At 40.6% G+C, this 25,223-nt stretch overlaps 3 protein-coding genes and 1 non-coding gene across 5 annotated transcripts in view; 2 read left to right on the forward strand and 2 right to left on the reverse strand.

Annotated features, from left to right (window-relative positions):
* LOC126797745 (enolase) overlaps positions 1-9,977 on the forward strand; it is a 98,639-nt gene extending 88,662 nt beyond the window's left edge. For both annotated transcript variants that reach the window (XM_050524456.1, XM_050524455.1), the window contains exons 2-18: positions 5,892-5,985; positions 6,261-6,324; positions 6,475-6,539; positions 6,668-6,715; positions 6,806-6,892; positions 7,011-7,091; positions 7,294-7,395; positions 7,477-7,557; positions 7,835-7,909; positions 8,008-8,070; positions 8,160-8,237; positions 8,645-8,839; positions 9,046-9,096; positions 9,185-9,273; positions 9,377-9,428; positions 9,518-9,574; positions 9,692-9,977. In XM_050524456.1, coding sequence (XP_050380413.1) covers positions 5,920-5,985; positions 6,261-6,324; positions 6,475-6,539; positions 6,668-6,715; positions 6,806-6,892; positions 7,011-7,091; positions 7,294-7,395; positions 7,477-7,557; positions 7,835-7,909; positions 8,008-8,070; positions 8,160-8,237; positions 8,645-8,839; positions 9,046-9,096; positions 9,185-9,273; positions 9,377-9,428; positions 9,518-9,574; positions 9,692-9,772 — 1,335 coding nt within the window. In that variant the 5' untranslated portion in view covers positions 5,892-5,919 and the 3' untranslated portion in view covers positions 9,773-9,977. The remainder of the gene's footprint in view (positions 1-5,891; positions 5,986-6,260; positions 6,325-6,474; positions 6,540-6,667; positions 6,716-6,805; positions 6,893-7,010; positions 7,092-7,293; positions 7,396-7,476; positions 7,558-7,834; positions 7,910-8,007; positions 8,071-8,159; positions 8,238-8,644; positions 8,840-9,045; positions 9,097-9,184; positions 9,274-9,376; positions 9,429-9,517; positions 9,575-9,691) is intronic.
* Positions 9,978-11,253: 1,276 nt separating this feature from the next.
* On the reverse strand, positions 11,254-11,336 carry TRNAL-UAA (transfer RNA leucine (anticodon UAA)). The gene has a single exon. It is a non-coding gene; the product is annotated as a tRNA-Leu (tRNA).
* A 46-nt stretch (positions 11,337-11,382) lies between these two features.
* On the forward strand, positions 11,383-14,334 carry LOC126797755 (splicing factor U2af small subunit B-like). The gene is made up of 5 exons (XM_050524470.1): positions 11,383-11,718; positions 11,801-11,887; positions 12,002-12,083; positions 13,361-13,487; positions 13,568-14,334. The coding sequence occupies exons 1-5, from the start codon at positions 11,479-11,481 to the stop codon at positions 14,007-14,009; spliced, it is 978 nt and encodes a 325-aa protein (XP_050380427.1). The 5' UTR covers positions 11,383-11,478; the 3' UTR covers positions 14,010-14,334.
* Positions 14,335-21,840: 7,506 nt separating this feature from the next.
* LOC126797761 (histone deacetylase HDT1) lies at positions 21,841-25,223 on the reverse strand. Its single transcript, XM_050524479.1, has 9 exons — positions 25,080-25,223; positions 24,308-24,375; positions 24,004-24,212; positions 23,901-23,914; positions 23,645-23,751; positions 22,889-23,005; positions 22,641-22,725; positions 22,331-22,472; positions 21,841-22,238 (listed from the first exon to the last, which is right to left on the reverse strand). Exons 1-9 carry the CDS (start codon positions 25,102-25,104, stop codon positions 22,175-22,177), a joined length of 831 nt encoding a protein of 276 aa, XP_050380436.1. The 5' UTR covers positions 25,105-25,223; the 3' UTR covers positions 21,841-22,174.

The following is a 25,223-nucleotide window of genomic DNA, read 5'->3' on the forward strand; positions in this document are numbered from 1 at the left end:
CCAACGACATCCCACTGCCTTCTTGACATATGGTGAAGATACAAGCTCCCAAGTATTGTTCTTCTGTAATGCTTACATCTCTTCTTCCATCGCTTTCCTCCATTTTGGATCTCCCAATGCATCTTGCACTTTGTTAGGTATTGATACAGCAGAAATTTGATTCACAAATGATTCATATGACTTAGACAATCTTTTGGTAGACACAAAGTTTGCTACATGATACTTAGTTTTAGCTTGAAGGATATGTTCATATTTTTTTTGTTGGCTGACCCCGAGTAGACCTATTTGGCAAGACATATTGTCTACTATTAGCTTCACTACTATTTGCCTCAATAGAATGACTAACCTCAAATAAGTGATCTTATGTACCAGGGAAACGTTGGTCAGGGGTATAAACAACAGTAGGCGAGGCAAGAGGGGCAGTTGTGCTGTCAGCTTCTGGTACCTGAATCTCTGGAGTGACTATACTAGAATCATCTGGTGGTGCATGTGTAGCTGATATATCATTAATCTCAATTGAACCTGGCACCATATCTCTTGGCTGACTTGTCTCCCCCTCTTCATGATATAGCTCTTCAAAATATGAATTCTCCCCTTGAATAGCAGTATTAGAAGACGTGAAATAGCTCATGTCCTCAAACAAAGTAACATCCATAGTGACATAATACTGTCTGGTAGGTGGATGATAGCACATGTACACTTTCTGATGTCCACTGTATCCAACAAACACACATTTAACTGCTCGGACATCCAACTTAGACCTCTGATGTTTTGGAAGATGAACAAAACAACACAACCGAAAACACGGGCGGGAAGATTAGGAAAAGAGGGTAAGGAAACATGGGAGGCAAGCACCTCATATGGAACTTTTCCTCCAAGGACACGAGATGGAAGACGATTAATGAGGTGAGCAGAAGTTAGGACAGCATCACCCCAAAGGTATTTAGGCATATGGGCACTAAAGAGAATATATGACGATTTTTCCTTTCAGAAACTCCATTCTGCTCAGGTGTGTAAGGACACATTGTTTAATTAACAATTCCATGTGCGTTAAAGAATTCCTGAAAGACACGATTCACATATTCCCCCCCCCATTATCAGAACGAAGAATTTTAATTGTGGCATTATATTGTGTTTGGACAGTGGTATAGAAGGCTTGAAAAACGGAAAAAATCTCATTTTTAATTTTGAGGAGAACAATCCATGAAAGACGGGTGCAATCATCAATAAATGACACATAATACCGCATTCCTGACACAATAGACTCTATGGAGGGTCCCCAACATTAGATTGAATTAATTCGAAAGGGAGACTACGTTTATGAGAAGTACTAGGGGAATAGGTAGACTAATGACTCTTTCACAAAACACATGTCTCACAACGTAAAAGTGACGCATCCACACTAATAAACAAAGTAGGCATAGATATTTTCATAACACTAAAAGATGGATGCCCTAAGCGACGATGCCATAACCAAACTTCACTTAGCTTGTTAGAAGTGGAGATTAAATCGGTCCGAGACTGTGCCCCTGGTTTCTCCCCCGCATATGTCTGATCTAGATGAAACAACTGGCCCCTCAGATACCCCCGACCAATTAACTCCCCGGTGAGAAGATCCTGAAATATCACATACATGGGAAAAAATGTCACAGAGCACTTAGCTTCAGTATTTAATTGTGGGACAGATATCAAATGATGAGATAAAGCAGGTACATATAGCACATTGTGAAGCTCTATTGTGGGAGTAATACGAACTGACCATTTCCCTAATACGGGGAAGGCATCACCATTAGCATTAGTAACATATGGTACTGGTGGAGGAGATAATATAGTAAAATAAGATTTGTCATAAGTCATATGATCGGACGCACCATAATCAATAATCCATGTATCAAAACCAACAAAGTGAGAAATATGTAAAGCCATACCAATCTTACCACGACTAGCTATTGATGTTGTGGGTGTTGCTCCTCCTGCTGTATGATGATCATGTCCAACCACACCATAGATATCTGGTTCTGGGACTAATTGAATAGCTGCTTTCGCCTTAGGACGATAATTAGGCCTCTGGGGTCTAAGGTGTGGATACAACTTCCAACAGGTTGTACGAGCATGGTTTGTATCATGGCAATAAAAGCAAGGAGGACGGGGCTGATTCCCGAAGCCTGGTGGTGGTCCGCGCTTATGAAGTGCAGTTGAAGTGGCTTGCTGAAGGAATGGTGCTGGAGATGTAGCCTGAACAGTGAGGCTAGAAACTTCAACTTGTGTCTTATGAAGACTCTCCTGCTGAGACTCATCCTTACGGATAAATGTGAAAGCTGTGATTAGGCTAGGAGGTTCGGTCTTTTAGAGTAGCTCGCTTCTCGCACTGTTATGCTTTGCATCAAGACCTTTCAAGAAATGGTGAACTCGCTCAAGCTCCTTCTTTTTTTGGTACCAAACAATATCCTCCTGATTCTTGATCATACAAGGACATTTCACATCAATCTCCGCCCAAATATTCTTCAGTTTGGTGAAATATTGCGCCACCGGTTGCCCATCCTGGTGCATTGCAAAAGTTGTGCACATTAACTCATGAACTTGTATAAAATCAGAGTCCTTAGTAAATAGGACTTCTAATGTCGTCCATATTGCATGCGCGGTATCACATTCTGCTACCAGGTCAAGTATCTCTTCATTCATAGCTTTGAACAAGACAGACATTACAAGATCATCCACATCGTCTCATTTAGTGTAGGCAACAACCGCATCTGCATCGGGAGCCTTAGTGACTCCGGTTACATGTCCTATCTTGTGCATTCCTCGGAGATGGGCTGTCATAATTTTCTTCCATTTACGGAAATTGGCCCCATTGAGTTTGGCTCCCCCAAAAGAACCACTGTCAGAATTCTTGACAGATACTTCAAATTTCTGAATATCATTGACCTGAGAACTCTCGTCTTTGTCTCCATAACCCATTGTAAATCAAATCAAATCACAAATCAGTAATAATGCAGCGGAAACAAAAAACTGATAGGAACCTGCCTCGGTGAACAAGCACTGTCGGTGAAAAAGCACTGACAAGGCAGCAGAAAAAGGGGCGGGCCGGTTCTCGGGTCGGATCGCGGGTCGGATCTCGGGTCGAATTCCGAGTCAAATATCGGGTCGGGTCTCGGGGTTAATAAAATCCCCTTTTTTCTTCCGAAACCAACACAATCGGAACCGACGAGGAGGATTTCCGGGTCGCGCTGCTGCTGCTGCCGGCGAGGAGGCGACGACGGTGCGGAGGTCGGAGCACCGGGTCTCGGGTCGGCGCTGCTGCTGCGTCGACAAGGAGGTGACGACGGGGATGAGGTGGATCACCCGGTCTCGGGTCGTCGCTGCTGCTGCGTCGGGGAGGGGGCGACGATGGAGCTGAGGTCGGACCGAGGGGAGGCATGGACACGCCGATCCGGATGATTGGAAGCAGCGTCGAGGCTGGCTTCCGAAAGAGGCAGTGGCACCGGAGGAGACGACGTCGGAAAGCAAAGGCGACGGCGGAGGCAGTGTTGCTGCTTATCCGGACGTCTGGCAAAAACACCTATGCCAGACGGGAGAAAAACAGTAGAACAAATTTGCAACCAACCAAGTAAGCATGCTCTGATACCAACTTGAATATGAGGATTTGTATTGATTATTTGATGATGTGATACAAAGCTAAGCTATCTATTTATAGGAGAGTTTGGATAATATTAACACTAATCCTAATGATTAATCCTAGTTGTTAACACACCATGAGTAACATGGTCATGTTTTACCAACTGTTCCAGCTAATTCTAACAGTCTCAAGAAAAGTGGTAGTGTAGTCTCCATTTGCATAAATCAATTACAGAGATACGTTGAAGCCGGGAGGAAGAAGGTAAGAAAATATTGGGTAAGGAGTAGGAGGAAATGGTTCAATCGACTTTTGTTATTCTAGCCATTTGATAACATCAGTGAAGATGTAACGACCGATATGATACTGTCTTTTTTTGTTCCTTAATTTTTATCCCGTAGGTGAGCGGGAATGCATTCATATATAATTGAACTGATTTATACCTCAATTGACTTGTTTTTATCCATATATGATGACTATGTTTCGCCATCGTTCAACTTGCAATACAGCATGCAATGCCATGCGCATAAGGCATCCATTTTTGAATGACGATATACAAGTAGTCAAGGGTTGGAATTTTGATACAGAATTCTATGCCCATTCGGAAGAGGACCTAGCTATCAAATGTAAATAATTTGATGAAAATAAAATATGACCAAGAATGTATAATGGACTTTGTTGGAGGGCATGAACCTAGTTATCCATTTTTTAACGAAAATGGTGGCTGTGAAAATAGCTAAAAAAAACTTAAACAGTAAGGTCACCACGACACGATGTCACCATCTATAGCTGAAAATATCAAAACTATTAGCATATAATACTGTAGTAGAAAGACATCATGTTCAAAAGCGATTCAAAGAGAGAACTTAATATACAAGTGACGTGATAAACTAAAATAAATTGTTTATCTAAAAATATGAACCACACCGACATTGGCTAACAATCGATGAACTTTGGTGATATGATTAGTTTTGTTGTTTATTTCGATTTATATGATGTCTTCATTACGAAATAGATGCACCCTTTGCTGTCGTCAATGCAGGACTCAATCGACGGTGCAAAACCTAGAAACGAAAGGAACTGCCGATCTTGCAGAGTTGCAGTTCCATGTCTTGGAGAGTTGAGACTTGAGAGTCAACACTGAACGTAGAGAACGAATATGCTTTCAGGAGGTCGGCATCTTGTCAAAAGTGATTATCAGATTCAGTGTATATGATTATGATGGATCACATTGTCGTTTTCATTATTTAAAGGACTCATTTTGCAACACAATGTTTGCAAAACAGAAAGTGCAAGTAGGATGCTGGACCATACGTAGATCCTCACATGATCTGATCTACAAACATGCAACTGCATTTTGGGACAAAAAAGATTGAGCTATTAGCTAGAGGGAAGTTGGTGGAACAACAAATTAGTGTAGCATTTAGAAGTACATAGACATGGAGGCATCGAGACATACACGAATGGACAACTTTTAAGAACATAATTTCAAATGAGTTGTTTACTCGATTGTTAGAATACGACAATTATTCAGTCGAACTCACGACTTCGTACTTATGAAGAGAATAGTGATACTGCTAAACTAAATAGTAGTAGTCGAACTCAATACATATTAGCTTGTAACAACCAAACTGACTCGGTAGAATATTTTAGAAGTCCAAATCCAAGACTAGGAGAAGTTTCCTAATTCATATTCTGCACTTATTAATACCAAATTGAATGTTCTTGAATCATTTACCTATATATTCATAAGAACTTGTGTAATAAAATTCAAATCATTAGGATCATTTTCAAAGACAAATAGCAAATCAAATGTAAATTTGACTAAGATTTTATAATAAACGACTAGAAGCAAAATGAAAACATTGAAAGGAAACTTATGAACACATTAGTGTTATTGGACTTCTTGCACAACAAACAATCCCCAATTCTTGCATAACAATCACTCTTCCTTGCTCAACAATCCAAGACATTGATCATCGAGGAAGAAAAATTGGGGAAAGTGAAAACCACCTTGACCAAACTACCGACTTCGATCCAACTTTCAGTTGTACACAATCTCAAAAAGGAAAAATACAAAAACGACGTGCGGAAAGTCAGTTGTGACCCACCAAATAGGCAAATATTATTCTCGCTTAATTACTCAGCTAATTATTCACCCCCAAGAAACCTAATTACTAATCCTACGGCTCTAATTAACCCGGCCTCGTCTACAAATACGCGGAGCCCCCTCGCTTCACTCTCGCTGCTACTTGAAACTCTCTTCTTCTTCTTCAATTCTCTCTCTGTGTTCATCTTCTTCTTCCATGGCTACGATCCAGTCTGTTAAGGCGAGGCAGATCTTCGACAGCCGTGGTAACCCCACCGTCGAGGTTCGTTTTTGCTCCCTCTCTATCGTCGGCGATGACTTCTATGTTCGCGACGATCTGTTTGTTTATGGATTTGATCTCCGTTTGAATCGGAGTTGTGTGCTTCATCGATGACATCTTAGCTTAGTAGGGTCCGGTTCAGGCTTTTGCATGTTGTAGATTAAAAGTATCAGTGTGATTTACATTAAGTAGGATTTGTTTGTGATTATTGGTTGATTTGGTTAGTAACATAGATCGATAAATATGCGATTGAATAATCTGGATGTGTGTTATTGTAGGTCGATATTGTTCTTTCAGATGGTTACTTGGCTAGAGCTGCTGTTCCCAGTGGTGCCTCTACCGGTTAGTTTATCTGATCTAATTTTTTATTTTTTATTATTTTTTAATTATTGATGAAAAATTGATTAGATTTAGTATTTGATATATCATCATGAGTATTTTCAACTATATCTAACTTTTATTTTTTATTTATTATTATTTTTTGATGTGCAGGTGTGTACGAGGCTCTAGAGTTGCGTGATGGAGGCTCAGACTACCTCGGAAAGGGAGTCTCAAAGGTGAGTTAGCGATGTGAATTGAACCATGGAGTATTGAGTAGATTTACTGTGATCTGTTACCTTATCTCTTCGTGTAAGTTGTGCCTGTTCATTGAGTATTCTTATTGAGTAATTTTTCTTACGTGTAGGCTGTCAACAATGTCAACTCAATCATCGGCCCTGCTTTGATCGGCAAGGTTTGTTGTTTGTCCTCGCAGGTTTTTACATGGTTAAGTAGTATGCTTGTACTGTTTACTGTGTATAATATCTGTTATCATGTATTGCAGGACCCATCCGAGCAAACTGCCATTGATAACTTCATGGTTCAGCAGCTTGATGGAACTGTTAATGAGTGGGGTTGGTGCAAACAGAAGGTAAAATGACCATTTCTAATTACTGTCGAATGGTTGTATATCTGCATACTTTGGTCTTGGTTATCCATAATTTACAATGTTAAATTAAGCCGTAGTTTTGGTCTCTGTGCATACTCAGCTCGGCGCAAATGCTATATTGGCGGTGTCTCTTGCAGTCTGCAAAGCCGGGGCTTATGTCAAGAAACTTCCTCTTTACAAGGTAAGAAGTTTGTTCTGTTACTAGTTTGGTGTCGTAGTTAATCTGATAGCAATAACTTCAGGACTTGTACATCTAAAAGTAGCGTGCATAATGGAGTTTGGGCTTGGGCTAACAATTTTCCAGTGGCGCCAAATATTGTTCCCTGCCATTATACATATGCTATTCATTTTGTTGTTAGTGACAATGTGTCCTTTCAATTCAGCACATTGCCAACCTTGCTGGCAACAAGAACTTGGTGTTGCCTGTTCCTGCTTTCAACGTCATCAACGGAGGATCACATGCAGGAAACAAACTTGCCATGCAGGTATTATTGGTTTATTTATTTATTTTTCATTCTAATACGATTTTTGATGTTGTACATCGTATTTGATACATGTGTCTGCAGGAATTTATGATTCTTCCTGTTGGAGCTTCCTCATTCAAAGAGGCCATGAAGATGGGTGTGGAAGTATATCACAATCTTAAGGTGTGTTAATTTTCTTTATGGGAAAGGTGGTCCAGAACTCCAGATCATTAATATATTCATAAACTCTTTACATTTGCCCATTTGTTATTAGTTTGACTATTGGGAAACCGTTTGATTGGGTTTTTGAACACAGATCCTGGACTGGGACCGTTATATTGTACTGGTATTTGCTTTAATTGGATTGTGTGGGGTACCTGGGGTAGATGAGTAGAAGTCTTATATTTTTCAGTTATCTTCTTTAATGGCTTTCTGACCTTGCTGTCTTTTGGTTTTGTAGTCTGTGATTAAAAAGAAATACGGACAGGATGCCACTAACGTTGGTGATGAAGGTGGATTTGCTCCCAACATTCAGGTTAGCATACAGTTGAAATGTAATCATTTCCGCTTCCGGCAATGATCTTTTGATTTTTTTTTTTAAGAACTGAAGTCATGTTATCTGTATTTCTTCAGGAGAATAAGGAGGGTCTTGAATTGCTTAAGATTGCCATTGAGAAGGCTGGATACACTGGAAAGGTATTTTTGTCACTTCTAAAAGTTCCTTGTGAATAATATTTAATGACATTGCAACAGTTACGAACAAATTTTTCACTTGCTTCTTGTAGGTTGTCATCGGAATGGATGTTGCTGCATCTGAGTTTTATGGAACTGATAAAACGTATGATCTTAACTTCAAGGAAGAGGTAAGGTGTTAGGATTGCAATTGTATTTATTGGCTGAAGTTGATGACTATCACAAATGAGAACTAGTGGCTGAAGTTGATGACAATCACAAATGAGAACTAGTGGCTGGCTGAGACTAAAAGTGCTCAGGCTAGACTTAGTCGCATGCTCTAATACTATTTACATATAATGGCCATTGTAGAAAACAAATTACGGTGCAAAATTAAATCGTCAGAAATGATATTTAATAAGCCAAAATATCTAGCAATGTTTAGTTGGAGGTTTTAATTGCTGTTGTAGACTTCTAATTGCATATACAATGCTGGCCCTCCTTAAAAAAATTATCTAGTCATGTTTATTTAACCTACATCAGTGTTCATTTTCAGCTTTGATGAATTTATTTTATAAATTTTATTTTGTTCATACAGAAAAACGATGGTTCCCAGAAGATCTCTGGAACTGCTCTCAAGGACCTCTACAAGTCATTTGCGTCCGAGTACCCTATTGTCTCAATTGAAGATCCTTTTGACCAAGATGACTGGGAGCACTACGCTAAGATGACAGCTGAATGTGGAGAGCACGTACAGATTGTCGGAGATGATCTATTGGTCACCAACCCCAAGGTCCGTATATATTGTCAATTCATTTTGTTGGGTCATTTTACAATGTTATGCTGTGTTTGAGTAGTCTTTTTCAAAATATATTTTTTCATAGCCAGTCTAAAACCATATATGTTCACTTAATTGACATAATTGTTCCTTTAAAAAAATGACATAATTGTTGTGATACTTCTTCAGTTACACTGACATGTTCCTGTTCATTTTTTCAGAGGGTTGAGAAGGCAATCAAGGAGAAGAGTTGCAATGCTCTTCTTTTGAAGGTACATTATGATTCTCACTAGTTAACTGGTCAATATTATTTTCTGATGCCTGTTATGTACATGGTCCTTAAGTTAATGTGTGGTACAGGTGAATCAAATTGGGTCTGTCACTGAGAGTATTGAGGCTGTAAGAATGTCTAAGAAAGCTGGGTGGGGTGTTATGGCCAGCCACAGAAGGTTTGGAAGTTGAAACACTTGAAATTGAATTGTACTTGCTTAACAATTGTCTTCACTTTTTCAAGTGGGATCTGGTAGCTTATGTAGTTTACCTTTCCTGCAGTGGAGAAACTGAGGACACTTTCATTGCTGATCTGTCTGTTGGTTTGGCCACGGTATTCATTTGATCTAATCTTAAGCATCCCCTAATTAACTGAATCTCCCTTTCATTATTCTCATGAATTATTTTGTTCTGCTTGATCAGGGTCAAATCAAGACCGGAGCCCCCTGCAGGTCAGAGCGTCTTGCCAAGTATAACCAGGTCTGGCCTTGCATCACTTAATAATGCCCCTGTTTGGTTCTATTTTCATTTTTTCTTAATAACTTTCAGGAACACTGTTATTTGGTTGATTTTTAATTACTTGTGTATCTTATGCAGCTCTTGCGTATTGAGGAAGAGCTCGGCTCAGCAGCAGTCTATGCTGGAGCTAAGTTCCGCGTGCCAGTTGAGCCCTATTAAAACATGAAGTGCACGAGTGCTTGAGCGGGATTTGAGAAATCGGCGGTTCAGTGTGGCGAATAAGTTTTACTTGTAGAATGGCTTAGTTTAGTTGTATGGAACTTGAATCCCTTTTTCCAATAATTTTCAGCAGAAGTTTTGTTTTGAGAGCTTGAACACAATGCTGTACTGAATTCTTTTAAGCGAGCAAGTTCGACTGCGTGAATCCTTTTTGAGTTGCTCTTTCTGTTCCCAACTAGATTGACTGCATGAATTTTCGGTGTTATAAGAGCTGCCTTCGTTGATGTCAAGTACGGTATCATTTTTTACGCAGGTAGCTGACTCTAAATATAGAGGAATTTAGGAAATATACAATAAAGCAGGTAATTGATGATTGACCTTGAATTGTTTCAAACACAGCTCGATAGGCCGAATATAAACAAGTAATACAAGTTATTTCCGAATAACTTCTTTAAGGAATGGCTTGTTTTCTTATTCTGAGATCATTTGACGTAGTATTCGTACGTGTTAATTATTTTCCGGGTGTGAGCATGATGTTATTATAGTGATCTTTTATGGGTTCCGAATTTTATTTGTTGTTCATGTGGCAAACCTTGTAGCTCTTGGCCAAAAGAATTCCTTTTTTTTTCTTTGGTGATGAAGTTTTCTCTCAAGTTTGCTTGTAACCCTGACTTGAAAACGAGTTTGTGTAAGGTAGCTTTGAAAAAAGAAACATGGTGTCCTAATATGTTATCCGAGACGTAATTACACGTGGATAATTCATCATCTATACTACTATATAAAGCCAACACTTTAAAGATCACCAAAAAGTGTTTTGCTTAAAATATTTTTTTATTAAATATAATTACATAAAATGATTATGTTATAAAAATCAAAAGGGATGTAACTACAAATAAAGTCTATTTTTTTTCATTGTGCACTCGTGCAATACATTAACACGTACATCGCACGGATACGAATCTAGTAAGAAAAGAAAAAGACTAATTCGTACAACGATTTCCTTTCATGTTTGATTTCTCCATTAGGTCCAAAATAATGTGCAAATGTTTGTTGCATAAGTTTGCCGGGGAATTTTGAAGCCACATACGGTTCATGCACTTGCCCTACTGCAAGGTAGAATGTCCGAAAATTGATTGATTTGTTGTATCTAAGGTGTGGAGTGCTTACTAGTTACTCCCACCAATGGTATCTATTTTTTTATACTAATTTATAATTTGGAAAGTTACTTGTGGATGGCATTTATATTTATTTCGAGTACTTATTGTATGTGGAGAATGCAAGACAACCATTCTGAAAAAAAGAGGGCATGACAACTAACAGAAATCTTCATTATGATAATGCACTACACTGAACTCATGAGATTGAAATGAGTTGAACTGTCAAGAATTTTCATATGAAGTATGAGCCCATGAGCTTTAAAAAAAAAAGTCATTTAAAAAAAATATTTATGAATTAAAACTCAAAATAAATTAAAATCGAATTGCTGGCTATGGGGTTCGAACCCATGCGTACTTATGTACAGTAGATCTTAAGTCTACCCCCTTAACCTCTCGGGCAAACCAGCTTGATGTTTACCGATCTTCAAATTCCTTAAGTGACAGCCAACAAGACTTTCGAAATTGAAAAAAAACTCAAAACCCTAAAGAGATCAAAAACACGCAGCAAGCGCATCGAAACATCATCATTGTTCTTCAGAGGACTCGGCCATGGCGGAGCACTTAGCATCGATCTTCGGGACCGAGAAGGACCGGGTGAACTGCCCTTTCTACTTCAAGATCGGCGCGTGCAGACACGGCGACCGCTGCTCTCGTCTTCACACGAAGCCGAGCATCAGCCCCACTCTGCTCCTCTCAAACATGTACCAGCGCCCCGATATGCTCACCAACCCCGGCGTCGACCCTCAGGGCCAGGCCCTCGATCCTCGCAAGATCCAAGACAACTTCGAGGTCTGCCCTTCATCTCCCTCTCTCTACTTATCCTCTTTCGATTTCACCCTTATTTCATTTATTTGTGTTTTTTGGAGTGCAGGATTTCTATGAGGATCTATTTGAGGAGCTGAGCAAGTATGGGCAGATCGAGAGCTTGAATATCTGTGACAATTTGGCTGACCACATGGTTTGTTTTCGTTTTTTTTTTTAAATTTCTTTTAGCAACAAAATTTAGGGTTTTGCTGTTGATGTGATTTTCTTTGGTGTTCTGGACTCATTTGGATGTGTGTTGTGTGAGTAGGTTGGGAATGTGTATGTTCAGTTCAGGGAGGAAGAGCATGCTGCCGCAGCGCTTCAGAATCTTACTGGGAGGTTCTATGCAGGTTAATATCTTATATTGTAAACAGTATAGATGCACATTGAATTTGAAATTTTAAAAACATGATAGTTTGACGCCCGTACTATGGTTGCGATAATCTGTAATTATTAGTGGCTTCCAGAATATTGATATATGATTTAGTATGCTACAGTGTACAGTGTATGATGTTTGGAACAATTGTTACAATTTTAGCTGGAAATGTTGTAACTCAGTGTTCAGTTAATGAAGTCGACTGGGTTGGTGAGCCTCATAAGAATTGCTTCGAATTTATTGGAATGCGCTCTATCTAATCTTGTCCTCAATCGTTATGGGTTTCGGGATTTTGCACCAAAAAAAAGGGTCGTTGTTACTTACCTGTACTTTTTATGTAAGAATCTTGTTTAGGGAACTGTTATCTATCTGGGCGCCTTTAGGCTTGTGGGATTTTTTGGAGAGAAAAGTAAAGGGCTCATTCTTACAAAATCTTCAACAAGAATCCGTTTCATAAAGCAACTATTGTTAGCTGATACTAAAATTTTCAAAGATCTTTCATCACTCCTATTCATTATACGGAATAATATTCTATCTGGATAACTCTTCTTGATAACATTCTTTGACAAAATGTTGTGATGAGATGGCGGATACTGGGGTGCCTGTATTTTTTGGTTTTTATAGAATTTATTTCTAGCTTCTCCTTAGTATTTATCTGATTCATCATGTAATATTTGCATCTTGTACTACAATCACATGAACTACATTTTGGTTGGTTAACTGTAGATCAACTGCCCTTTCTATCTTTAACACTCCACAGAGGATGTTCTGTGCAGATGGCTAGAGCATGAGATGTAAACTATATATAAGGTAGTTGCAGAGTGAGGCCCATGTCTTGCTCCCATGAGGTCTGGGATCAAACTCCGTGATGGCACCTACCTAGCTATTTGCTAGGCTTGCCCATCTTTTAGAAATTAGGTTTGGCAGGGTGCTCCATTTCTGAGCCCAGATTTTTCAAGCAAGTTTGGTAGACTTTCAGGTGCTCCAATTCAGGGGAATAAAATGTAAACCGTTGTCATTATAGCCACTAACAATCAACGCAATCAAACTGGACTGGTGCTATTGTGTGCAATATTGTTCTAGTATTGTTTTGGTTGTAGATTGTAATGTTATCTTCTCCACCGGTTATAGTCTCCAATATGTTGTTTTGTTTCTTCTAACATAATGGTTGCAGTAACAATTGGTGGTAAAATTACTGTCATCATGGAGTCTACTAACATTGTGGCATATGATGAATGCTAAACATATTAGGGCGCCCCATCATTGTTGACTTCTCACCAGTGACCGACTTCCGTGAAGCTACATGTAGGCAGTATGAAGAAAATGTATGCAATCGAGGTGGCTATTGCAATTTCATGCATTTGAAGAAGATTAGCAGGTGACACTCTTTTCTCTTATTGTAGTAGATAAATTATTATCATGACTGGTTATTTCATGATATTTTTATATTGAATTTAGGGAATTGAGGAGGCGATTATTCGGAAGAAGCAGGCGAAGGCGGAGCCGCAGTCGCAGCAGAAGCCATAGTCCTCAAAAGCATCAGCGTGGTGGTTATCAGGAGCGTCCACATGGTGGTCGTGGTTTTGGCAGAAGAGGAGCAGATGATGAGAGAGATCGTTTTAATGATAAAAGCAGGAGGCCTAGAAGCCGTAGTCCTGGAGGACGTAGAGGAAGAAGTAGAAGCCCTGTGGGGAGAAGGAACAGGAGTCCTCCAGCCAGGGAAAGCAGCGCTGAAAGAAGGGCCAAGATTGAGGCATGGAACAGGGAAAAGGAACATGTTGATTCTGGAGATAAGCATGATAACAATAATAATAATGGCGACAATAATGATGGTGAGTGGAATGGTGATAATAATAGTGATCAGTACTACGATCCTCAGCAGCAGCATCAACAGCAGTAGCGCGGTAGATGCAAAATTGAGCTCCTGCTTCCTAGATCAAGTCAGTGATTTCTTGCAGCTTACCTTTTGGACTTGTATACAAGTGGGGCTGTTGTGCAAGGACTAATGTCTAGTTATTTTATGTGATGGTTTTAGAGGCATTAACGAAATTCCTGGATCCTAGTACTGCTGTCTGTGATGGTGAGTTCTTATTACAAAATCGATCCTACTGTACGGGAAGTATGAACCATTAATGTGTTTACTAGAAGAATTATGAATTGTCATCTGAATGTCTTGTTGTCTTTGAATGACGTTAGAATTTTTAGTGTGATTTATATTTACTGCTGCTTTGCCCATTTGGGTTTTTTTTTGTGATATGTTATTGTCATGTTTCTGCATTTGAATTTTATTTAGGAAGCCATATTCCTACAATAGATTCGACCTGGCAACATTTTGATGAAATTTGAGTGTGCCTAGTTTTTGGTTGCCTGGTTGGTTTGATAGCTGGCAAGGGCCGGCTTCATTTTTGCGAATAAGGGAAAGGGTTTTTGACAGGTGAATTCTATATGGGAAAAGAGTATGGAAATCTCTTTTGAAAAAGCTTTTCACAATCAGTTTTAGAATTAGTACATCTAAATAGACCATATACTTTCATCTATTCAGCATAAGGTCATTGCTGGGCATATATCTCTTATCTGCACGGACTGCACCCCTTTCATTTGTATGTACATATCTTCAACACTATTCTTGTATATGAACATCTTGAATATGCTAAAATGTTTGTCCCAAAATCATCAAGCCGAGCAGGATTTATGTATCCAACACTAACGTTTGGCAAGCTTTCAAGTTTCAATTGCACCTTACCGCCAAATTTCCTAACCAACAGGCAAAATTTGGCACTCCAAAATTTTGGACATCTTTGTTGGAATTGTGAGAAAATGTTTGAGAAAATGATTGACAGAATGTAATCAGATTAGAAGACTCGTCTAAGCATCTTGACAGCAACTTATTTAGTCTTTGTTTTGGCGAACCGGACTTTCTTTCATTGAAGGAAGATGCAGTGTGTTAGGGGCAAACTCTTGTAAGGCGGCAAGCAACCTTGTCCAAGGTCATGAGTCATGCCTATGGCCGGTTGCTTGCATGCTAGTGGCAGTATTGTAATTTATAATTTCTGTAATTTATTTTCTTTAGAAGGTTCATGGTGGGAAGGTTCAATGTTTCCCACTGCCAAGTCTAGTCTTTCAAAATATGTTATTATAGGGAGGGGTTTCTAGTCGGTGACAGTTGGACTACGAAACTAGTATAGGTAAGCACATGTACTTTTGCCTCCCTTACCGTCTTACCATCAATAAAGAGAGGAATTATTCAATCGTATGTGCCTCGTGAGATCATTTCTTGTTGCCTACTCGATAATTAACTTGTTCATGAGATTGTCCCTTACAACTATATAAATTGTGTTCTCGCTTGTTGCTAGCACTATATTAATATCGTGTGGTTTCATTGTCCCTTGCAAGGTACTCATTTGGCTAACTTGCTTCTCATTCAACGATTAGCAAGTGCCGCACGGTCCTACTTGTGCTTTGCAAAGTCGGCCCGTGACAGTTGGTATCAGAGCCGGTTTGGCTCAAGGCTCTTACGATGACTGGAAGAATGACCAACCAACAATGATTCGATTTTTATGATCAGCAGCTCGGTGAACTTGTGGGAGTCCCGGATAGATTGATTGACATTACCTCCATGCTGGACCGTGTCGACCTAGAAAGGTTGGTGACACGGGTGGAGAACCTTGAGGGGTTAAGGGACCGAGTTGCGGCCCTAGAAAATGTTGAAGCTCCCAGAGGAGGAGCAGGAGAAGGTTTTGAAGAGTTGGAAGCACGGGTTACGGTCCTAGAGATGGAAACACCCAAGAGAAGGGCAAGATATGAGGAAGAGCAAGGCGTTGGCTCGCTGGAACAATTGGGGGTGATGAGTGATGCCTTCGACACTTTACGTGTGACGATGGACACTATGGCGGATGATGTCCGAGCCACCATCGATGCATTCAAAAACGAGCTGATGGAGATGAACACTAAGCTCAATCTAACCATCAGTGCGATGGAAAACCAACTTGTGACGGACTACAAGAAGGTCAAGATACCGGAACCTCAAGCTTATGGAGGGGCAAGAGATGCCAAGGAGCTTGAGAATTTCCTTTTTGATATGGAGCATTATTTCCGAGCCGTCAAAGCTGACTCGGAAGAGGTGAAGTTAAACATGGCAACAATGTATTTGTCAGGGGATGCCAAATTATGGTGGAGAACAAAATACAATGATATTCAGAGGAAGGTTTGCTCCATTGAGACCTGGGAAGACCTCAAGAAGGAACTTAAAACTCAATTCCTTCCAGAGAACGTGGATTACATTGTAAGAAGGCAATTGAGGGAGTTGAAACACACCAACAACATTAGAGAGTTTGTGAACAAATTCTCCATGATCATGCTTGATCTCCCAGACATGTCCGAGAAAGATCGGTTGTTCTATTTCCTCGAGGGATTAAAACCATGGGCTAGAACGGAGCTTCAAAGACAAAGGGTCCAAGATTTGGCCTCCGCTCAAGCGGCAGCTGAAAGGTTAACTGACTACACATTCGAAGAAAACTCTGCAAGAAGAAACTCACCTTTTTCGAATGTGAACGTCAATCGAAGCGTGAGACCAGAACAAAGCAAAAGTGGGGGAAGGGAGTCAAGATTTTCAAATTCTGGAGGAACCGATAAAAGATTTAGCAATGTGAGAGACACAGCTTCCTCCAAGCCAGCAGTCTCAACATGGATGTTTACTCCATGCCCATTTAACTCTACTAGCTTCACCCTGAGACCCTTATCATGCTTCTTATGTAGGGGAACTCATAGAGTAAATGAGTGTCCTCATAAGATTGCTTTGTCAGCTCTACAAGCCCAGATTTCAGCAAAGGAGAATGAGGATCGACAAGAGGAAGTAGAAGAACATAGCCGCATGGGGACATTGAAATTCCTGAATGCGGTTGAAAGGCAGCTCTCTGTGACAAAGAAGCTCTTACCCAAGGTCCTAATGTTTGTGGAGGGAAGCATAAACGGAAAGGTCGCCAAGAGTGTGATAATAGACACTGGCGCTACCCACAACTTTATATCGGAAATGGAAGCACGAAGGCTGGGGTTGGAGTACGAGAAAGACATGGGCCACATGAAAGCAGTTAACTCCTCACCCTCGCCCACTATAGGGTTGTCAAAAGCGGTGCGCTTGAAGTTGGGCAACTAGGAAAGAAAGACAGATTTGGTGTTTGTGCAGATGAACGATTTCGACGTTATATTGGGGATGGAATTCATGTTGGAAAACAAAGCCATTCCCATTCCTAATGCTCAAAACCTGTTAGTAATGGGGGAGAGACCCTGTGTTGTGCCGGCCAAGGTGGTGTCACCAAGTGAGCCTCGCCTTCTGTTGGCCCTCCAACTTAAGAAGGGCGTGAAGCGCCAAGAACCAACATATGTTGTCGTCCCCCTGATAAAAGACGGGAGTGGGAACGAGATAGTACCGAAGAAGATCATGGGAATCTTGGAGAGCTATAAAGATGTGATGCCATCGGAGTTGCCTAAAGAGTTACCACCCAGGAGGAATGTAGATCATGAGATCAAGTTACTCCCAGGGGCTAAACCGCCTGCGAGGGCACCATATAGGATGGCCCCTCCAGAGCTGGCAGAATTGAGGAAGCAGCTTGGGGATCTATTGGAGGTAGGCTTCATTCAGCCCTCTAAGTCACCATTTGGCGCCCCGGTACTATTCCAGAAGAAACATGATGGGACTTTGCGATTGTGTGTAGACTACCGAGCTCTCAACAAAGTCACAATGAGGAACAAGTACCCTATACCCCTGATTAATGACTTGTTCGACCAACTTAGTGGTGCCAAGTACTTCACAAAGCTAGACCTTCGCTCGGGGTACCATCAAGTTTGCATCGCAAAAGGGGATGAGTACAAGACAACATGTGTCACCCGATACGGAGCCTTTGAATTTCTGGTAATGCCGTTCGGATTGACTAATCCACCTGCTACCTTCTACACATTAATGAACCAAGTCCTCAGCGACCTGTTGGATAGATTTGTGGTGGTGTATCTGGACGATATTGTGATTTATAGTTCCACCTTGAAAGAGCATGTGGAACACTTGAAGGTGGTGTTTCAACGGTTGTGAGACAACAAGTTGTATGTGAAGCGAGAAAAGTGCTCCTTCACGTAAGATACCATAAAGTTTTTGGGTCATATCATAGAGAGGAGAAAAATCGGGATGGATATGGAGAAAGTAGGGGCCATTGAAGAGTGGCAGAGTCCCAAGAATGTGAAGGAATTACGCTCTTTCGTTGGACTAGCCAATTACTACCGGCGGTTCATTGAGAAGTACTCTGAAAAGACAACTCTCTTAACAAAACTGTTGAAGAAGGGAGTGGTGTGGAACTGGGGTGAAGGCTGCGAGAAGGCCTTCCAAAACTTAAAGCAAGTCGTTATGAAAGATCCTGTTCTTACCCTGCCAGATTTGAACAAGCCATTTGAAGTGCAGACAGATGCGTCTAACTTCTCTCTAGGCGGGGTCTTATTGCAACAAGGACACCTCGTGGCATACGAGAGCCACAAACTCTCAACAGCAAAGAGAAGATACACAGCGCATGAGAAAGAGATGTTGGATGTGATTCATTGTTTGAGAACTTGGTGACACTATCTACTGGGGTCGAAGTTTGTAGTGAAGACCAATAAATCCGCGGTTAGTCACTTCCTAACACACCCAAAATTGACACCAAAGCAAGCCCGTTGGCAAGAATTTCTCGCGGAGTTCGACTTCCAATTTGAGTACAAAACGGGCAGCACTAACCAAGTCACAGATGCCCTTAGTTGCAAGGCTGACCTTGCTGCCCTTCGGATGTTGGCTACTATGTCTGGTAGTGTGGTAGCCACAAATGTTAAGGAAAGGGTCAAGGAGAACTTGGAGAAAGATCATGTGGCTCGAGCTCTGGTCAAACTAGTGAAAGAAGGAAAAAGCTGTAGATTTTGGATGAAAAATGGTCTATTGATGACCAAAGGAGGGAGGATGTATGTTCCCCGAGCGGACGGATTACGAAGGATGTTAATGAGAGAGTGCCATGACACTTTATGGGCAAGCCACCCGGAGTGGCAAAGAACCCACGCACTACTCAAGCAGGGATACTACTGGCCCCAAATGCAAGATGATGTGATGGAGTACACAAGGACTTGTCTAACATGCCAACAAGACAAAGTGGAGCGACAGAAGACTCCAGGATTGCTGGAACCACTATCAGTACCGAGCCGTCCATGGGAGAGTGTCTCTCTGGACTTCATTACCAATTTGCCTAAGGTGGGAGAGTTATTTGGCATCCTAGTGGTGGTGGACATGTTCTCAAAATATGCAACCTTTGTACCAACTCCAAAACATTGCTTTGCCGAAGATACAACGGCCCTTTTCTTCAAGCATGTGGTGAAGTACTGGGGAGTACCACACAATGTTGTCAGCGACAAAGACACCAAATTCACAGGGTCATTCTGGGTGGAGTTATTTAAGCTGCTCGGGTCCGAACTCAACATCTCTTCGAGTTACCACCCCCAAACGGATGGACAGACTGAAAGATTTAACTCTATGCTGGAGGAGTATTTGAGGCACTTTGTCCATGCCAATCAGAAGAACTGGGTAGAGCTACTCGATGTGGCACAATTTTGTTTCAATTCAAAGAAGAGCTCTGCCACCAACAAGAGTCCCTTTGAAGTAGTCAATGGCCAACAACCACTCCTATCTCACACAGTGCAGGAGGTGTACAGGGGCAAGAATCCTCGTGCCTTCAACTTCACCAAAGAATGGAAAGCCAATGCCAAGATTGCTCAAGCTTACTTGGAGAAGGTGGCTGGGAGAATGAAGAAGTGGGCAGATCAAGGCCGTAAACCCCGGGAGTTCCAAGAGGGGGACATGGTCCTTGTCAAGTTGCTGCCCGAACAGCTCAGATTCCTTCGCTCTAAAGATAGGCGGTTGTTTCGGAAATATGAAGGCCCGCTTCCTGTGATTTCGAAGGTGGGGAAGTGTTCATACAAGATCGCCATACCCCCCTGGATGAAAGTTCACCCAGTATTCCATGTTAGCAACCTCAAGCCGCACCTGCCAGACCTTGAAGATCAAGCCGGAAACCATCCTGTTCTCGAGCATGTGGAGATCAGATCAACCAAGCCGAAGGAGGTGGAGGAGATTCAAGCAGAAAGAGTTGTAAGCACATTTAAAAGTCCGGGGCGTAACCAAGCAGTTCAAGAGCGTCCGCGCCAGCAGTACTTGGTGAAGTGGAAGAGGTTTGGAGATGAAGAAATCAGTTGAGAGAATGTCGAAGCACTAAAGAAGTTCAAGCAGAAGATTGAAGACTTCAAGTCCAAGGCCGTCGTCAAGAGCGCCGACAGCTCTAGTGGGGGAGGATGTTAGGGGCAAACTCTTGTAAGGCGGCAAGCAACCTTGTCCAAGGTCATGAGTCATGCATATGGCCGGTTGCTTGCATGCTAGTGGCAGTATTGTAATTTATAATTTCTGTAATTTATTTTCTTTAGAAGGTTCATGGTGGGAAGGTTCCATGTTTCCCCCTACCAAGTCTAGTTTTTCAAAATATGCTATTATAGGGAGGGGTTCCTAGTCGGCGACAGTTGGACTACGGAACTAGTATAGGTAAACAATGTACTTTTGCCTCCCTTACCGTCTTACCATCAATAAAGAGAGGAATTATTCAATCGTCTGTGCCTCGTGAGATCATTTCTTGTTGCCTACTCGATAATTCACTTGTTCATGAGATTGTCCCTTACAACTATATAAATTGTGTTCTCGCTTGTTGCTAGCACTATATTAATATCGTGTGGTTTCATTGTCCCTTGCAAGGTACTCATTTGGCTAACTTGCTTCTCATTCAACGATTAGCAAGTGCCGCACGGTCCTACTTGTGCTTTGCAAAGTCGGCCCGTGACACAGTGCTTGCTGGATGATCATTTTGCCATCGCATCCGATGCAAAGGAAATCACCTTATGGACAAGGGGAAGAAATATATAACGAATAAATGAATGAAAAGTGCTTGGTTGAATGATCTTTTTGATCTGTTACGAATCTATGATCATACCACGTTTTGTCAAGAGTAGGAGTAATTAGTGCCTCAACTTCTTGACAAGACTCAAAATTACGTATATCTAAACGAGCAAAATAGTTGAAACTAAGTCCAAATCTGAACTAAAGTCTCCAAAAAAAAATTCATATACATGTGGCGTGGAAAGAACTGAGACGAGCATTCATTATTGGACTTGACCTTAGTTAGATACTTCAGAGATATGAAGTATCTAACTACGGTTTTCTCATATAGTTAATGTTCTCCAAGGATTGGTATCATTATCGGATCACCCTACAAGCAAGCTACCTTAGTTAGATACTTCAGAGATATGAAGTATCTAACTACGGTTTTCTCATATAGTTAATGTTCTCCAAGGATTGGTATCATTATCGGATCACCCTACAAGCAAGCTAGTGCATTACTCTGCTTTTCATCCGTCATTTGATGTTTAAGGACTTCGGAGCAAGCTCCTCCTCATCCAATACCGTCCATGTCGGGAACTTCTTTCAGTTTGATCAGCCTACATCTCACGTCCACCTCCTCAAAGGCGCAAATCCTCCTGGAGTTCTCGTCCTGGAGCACAGTATGGATAGCTTCGAGACAGCATATATACTTCATGGATCTTTTTAAGGGAAATGTAGCAAAAGGCTCCAGGAGTAGGTTTGAGATCTCAAGAATAAAGATTGAAAATATGAAAAAAAATAAAGGAAGTAGAATGAAGGGTGTGATCTTGATATTATAGAGCTACCGAAAAAATTGACTAGTCACTGTATAAACTAGGCATGTTAAAGCAAAAGCAAGGCCACCCTTCGCAGCCCATGAAATGACTCTTGCATAATCCCTAACCACTGAAAAGGAATAGAGAAATGCAGAGGGAATTCGGGACATATCAGGAACATAAAATTGCATAAAATGTCTCCGGGATATGTAAAGATTCCATCTTAAGTTGATGGGACCAAAATGAGTTGCTTAACAGCATAAGAAGCTGATCTCTCTTCTCCCTTCATATGTACGTGATCTAACTTGTTCCCTCATGCTAGGCCTTTCACTTTGCAGCTCCGTGTTTTGCCTTTGTATGACTCTGCAGCGCACCATCCGAGTTAAATGACCTGCAAGAAGCATAATACATGACATTACTATTTACATCATTCACTAGAAATAGCATTTAGCCAGAACTGAAAATGCAAATACTGAAAGATACCTGTTGCAGGGATTGCAACGGAATGCACCGCTGCCACTTGGGTTTGAGGTCTGCTGCTTTGCCTGGTCAGAATTAGCAGTTTTTTTCACAGCCTGTTTTGAAGGGTAAGGAGTTGCTGTGTGGACAGCTCCTTGCTTGCCACCTGCATCAATATATAACGAGTCACAACATCATCATTCAGACAACAGACCTTTTGAATAATTGGTTGCCTGTGCTGAACAACTAAATGCTACACAGTTTATTTCACCTCAGATCCAAATAACATTTAAAACAAAAACAACAAGATAACAAAGGAAAACAACAAACTCACCAGTTTTTTCAGGAGTAACAAACTTTGCCTTCTTTTGAACAGGTGTTTTACTACTCTCAGCTGCACGTTTTTTACTCCCATCAACCTTGTACAAATTATCGTCGAGTAATCAGACTTCAGATAGCAATAAGAACAGCAAGCTTACTTTGACGATACTATATATGTAATGTAAACTACATGGACAGGATGGAAGCAATCTGACATCTCCAACCTGAATAGATAAGGTGTTAATAAAAGAAGTAATTTACCTTATCTGGAGTCTCTTCATGCTCTTCTTCGCTGTCATCATCTTCATCTTCAGAATCATCATCATCATCATCACTACTTTCATCATCTTCTTCACTGCCATCTTTCACACTCTTGACCTGAGAATGTACAATAACCAGCAAGCATGTTTAATTGATACTTGTTCTTCTCTTCACATAATTATATGCCAAAGCGCATCATCATAATCTATTAAAAGAGTCCATAATATAAAGACAGGAATCAGTTCAAAAATGCGAGTAAAATCAAGTCATATTTAGCTTCTTAACGGACAGATCCCTATCCAAGGATTTAAAAGGACAGGGACATCGCTGTATGTACATGCTGCAGAGGACCAGAACCTATATTCCAGAGAGTTACACATGGGTAGAACCTTTTTTGCATAGACCTCACAAATACACATGTTTCAAAGGACTAGGACCTATATTCAAGAGTGTAATGGATAGGGCCTTTTCTGCATAGACTTGGGACAAGATATACCATTTTATTCTTATGGAAAAAGTATACCTACACAACCAATACATTACCAAATTTATACAATTATATCCCATGCACGAAGTGATCCAGAGAAGAATTCTAAATGCAGATACAGATTGGGATTGAGCACTCATGGTTGGGGAAGTTAATAACAGAGAGACAAACAATCAACAACTGAAGATACAGTAACACTAGGTAGTCACCTAGTGCAAAATACTTTAGGAGTAAGATTGTTTAGGCATTCATTCAAAAAATTAGAATACCTGATCAAACTCTTCATCTTCAGACTCATCATCATCATCACTACTAGATACCTTCTTTTCGGATTTGATATCTTTCTTAGCTTCCTCAATACTCACCTTCGGTTCAGCTGATCCGCAAAATAATCATGTTACAAAACATAGACACTAAAGTTTAATAATTTGGATAACAATCAATTCCAAACATGTATGTGTTTACTAAGCAAGAAAAATTCAGGCACCAAGTAAAATAAAACCAAGAGCTGGAATAGTGACTCACCAGTACCAAAAGCCGTGAAGACAAAAGATAATGTTGTCAAGGAGACCAAAGATTAATAACAACACAATAATTAAAGCAAGAAAAGAATTAACAAAAAGGATATCCTTTGTTAGCAATATAGCCCTGGAAGTGGATGCTCCCACTTTTCCCATTATGGGATAGAACAAATTTCTTATCAAACACAATATCCATATATAATTGAGGTATTTTCTCGGTATTAAGATGTCCAATAACAAGCTTCTTATCGCCAATTTTCACAAAGAGTGAGATAGGATCACTTCCCTTGCCTTTCTTGACCTCATCCAGACAGGCCTGCAGTGAAAATGTAACTTTTACAACCAAAGGCAACACAAAACCAAAGACAAACAACAAAACAAAAACAAAAAACAATAAATTTAATTGATTACCTGTGAAAGATGGACAAAGGTCATACCAGGTTCAACAACAACAGACTCCCCACTCTTTACCTCGACACCTGGTTGTTACATAACAACAATAGTTGAAAAAACTCAATAATAGCACATTCTGACAATACCAGAACAGGTTGAGCAAAAAAAATGTACCAAAAGCCTCAATTAAAACTACATATATAGCAAATATGAAAGAAGAAAAAAAACACATTTGGAGCCAAACAAAATGAACTACTATAGAACACATATCACACACTCTGAACTTCAACATTTTGTAACTTTATTTGCATTACAGAAAAAAACCATTAGCACAAACATGCATCACAAGTTGCTAGGTACATTGCAATCGCGATTCCGAAACTCATTTCCAAAACCAATTCCACAATACTTGCTGTTTATACGACGAAACTTAATAAATCAACAAACACAATTCATGACCAACAAACACACAAGCAAGTTGAATTTAGTAACCAAGAAATACTTTCACAGCACAATAAATCCAATATAGCTTATACTGGAGACTCAAAACGAATCGAAAACCCTAAAAAAACGTAATCGCTACCAAATCCAGGATTCCTTAGAATGAACATTGGAAAATGAAAAAATGAAAACCTCCTTCTCTCCTAAGCTGCATCGAGTCAACACTTCCTTGACTTCTCGGAATGTTAAAAGCAGAAGAAATATCAACAGAAATGACAAGCAGAGGTCCAAAATTAGAAGAACGAAGCCTAACAATGCTGCGATCAGAGAGAGAGAGAGGAGCGGTTACCCCAGAAGCTCATCTTGTTGGCCATGGCGGAGCGCTAGGGTTTTCCCAGAAGGCGCTACAGAAATTTGTTTTGAGTTTTCGGTTTCGTTTTTTTGGCGACACTGAAATTGATCTCAACTCTCAAGCCGTCAAGCGACTATGCTT

Source organism: Argentina anserina, chromosome 6 (assembly GCF_933775445.1).
Source record: "Argentina anserina chromosome 6, drPotAnse1.1, whole genome shotgun sequence".
NCBI lineage: Eukaryota > Viridiplantae > Streptophyta > Magnoliopsida > Rosales > Rosaceae > Argentina > Argentina anserina.

What these genes read in the sequence shown, in the direction of transcription:
- LOC126797755 (XM_050524470.1), top strand. Translation starts at nt 11,479, where the DNA reads ATGGCGGAGCACTTAGCATCGATCTTCGGGACCGAGAAGGACCGGGTG. An exon ending in AGATCCAAGACAACTTCGAG is followed by an intron (nt 11,719 to 11,800) that starts GTCTGCCCTTCA and finishes TTTGGAGTGCAG; the next exon opens with GATTTCTATGAGGATCTATT. An exon ending in TACTGGGAGGTTCTATGCAG is followed by an intron (nt 12,084 to 13,360) that starts GTTAATATCTTA and finishes TAAACATATTAG; the next exon opens with GGCGCCCCATCATTGTTGAC.
- LOC126797761 (XM_050524479.1), bottom strand. Translation starts at nt 25,104, where the DNA reads ATGGCCAACAAGATGAGCTTCTGGG. An exon ending in CAACAAGATGAGCTTCTGGG is followed by an intron (nt 24,376 to 25,079) that starts GTAACCGCTCCT and finishes TGTAACAACCAG; the next exon opens with GTGTCGAGGTAAAGAGTGGG. An exon ending in CGTTGCAATCCCTGCAACAG is followed by an intron (nt 22,239 to 22,330) that starts GTATCTTTCAGT and finishes TGCTTCTTGCAG; the next exon opens with GTCATTTAACTCGGATGGTG.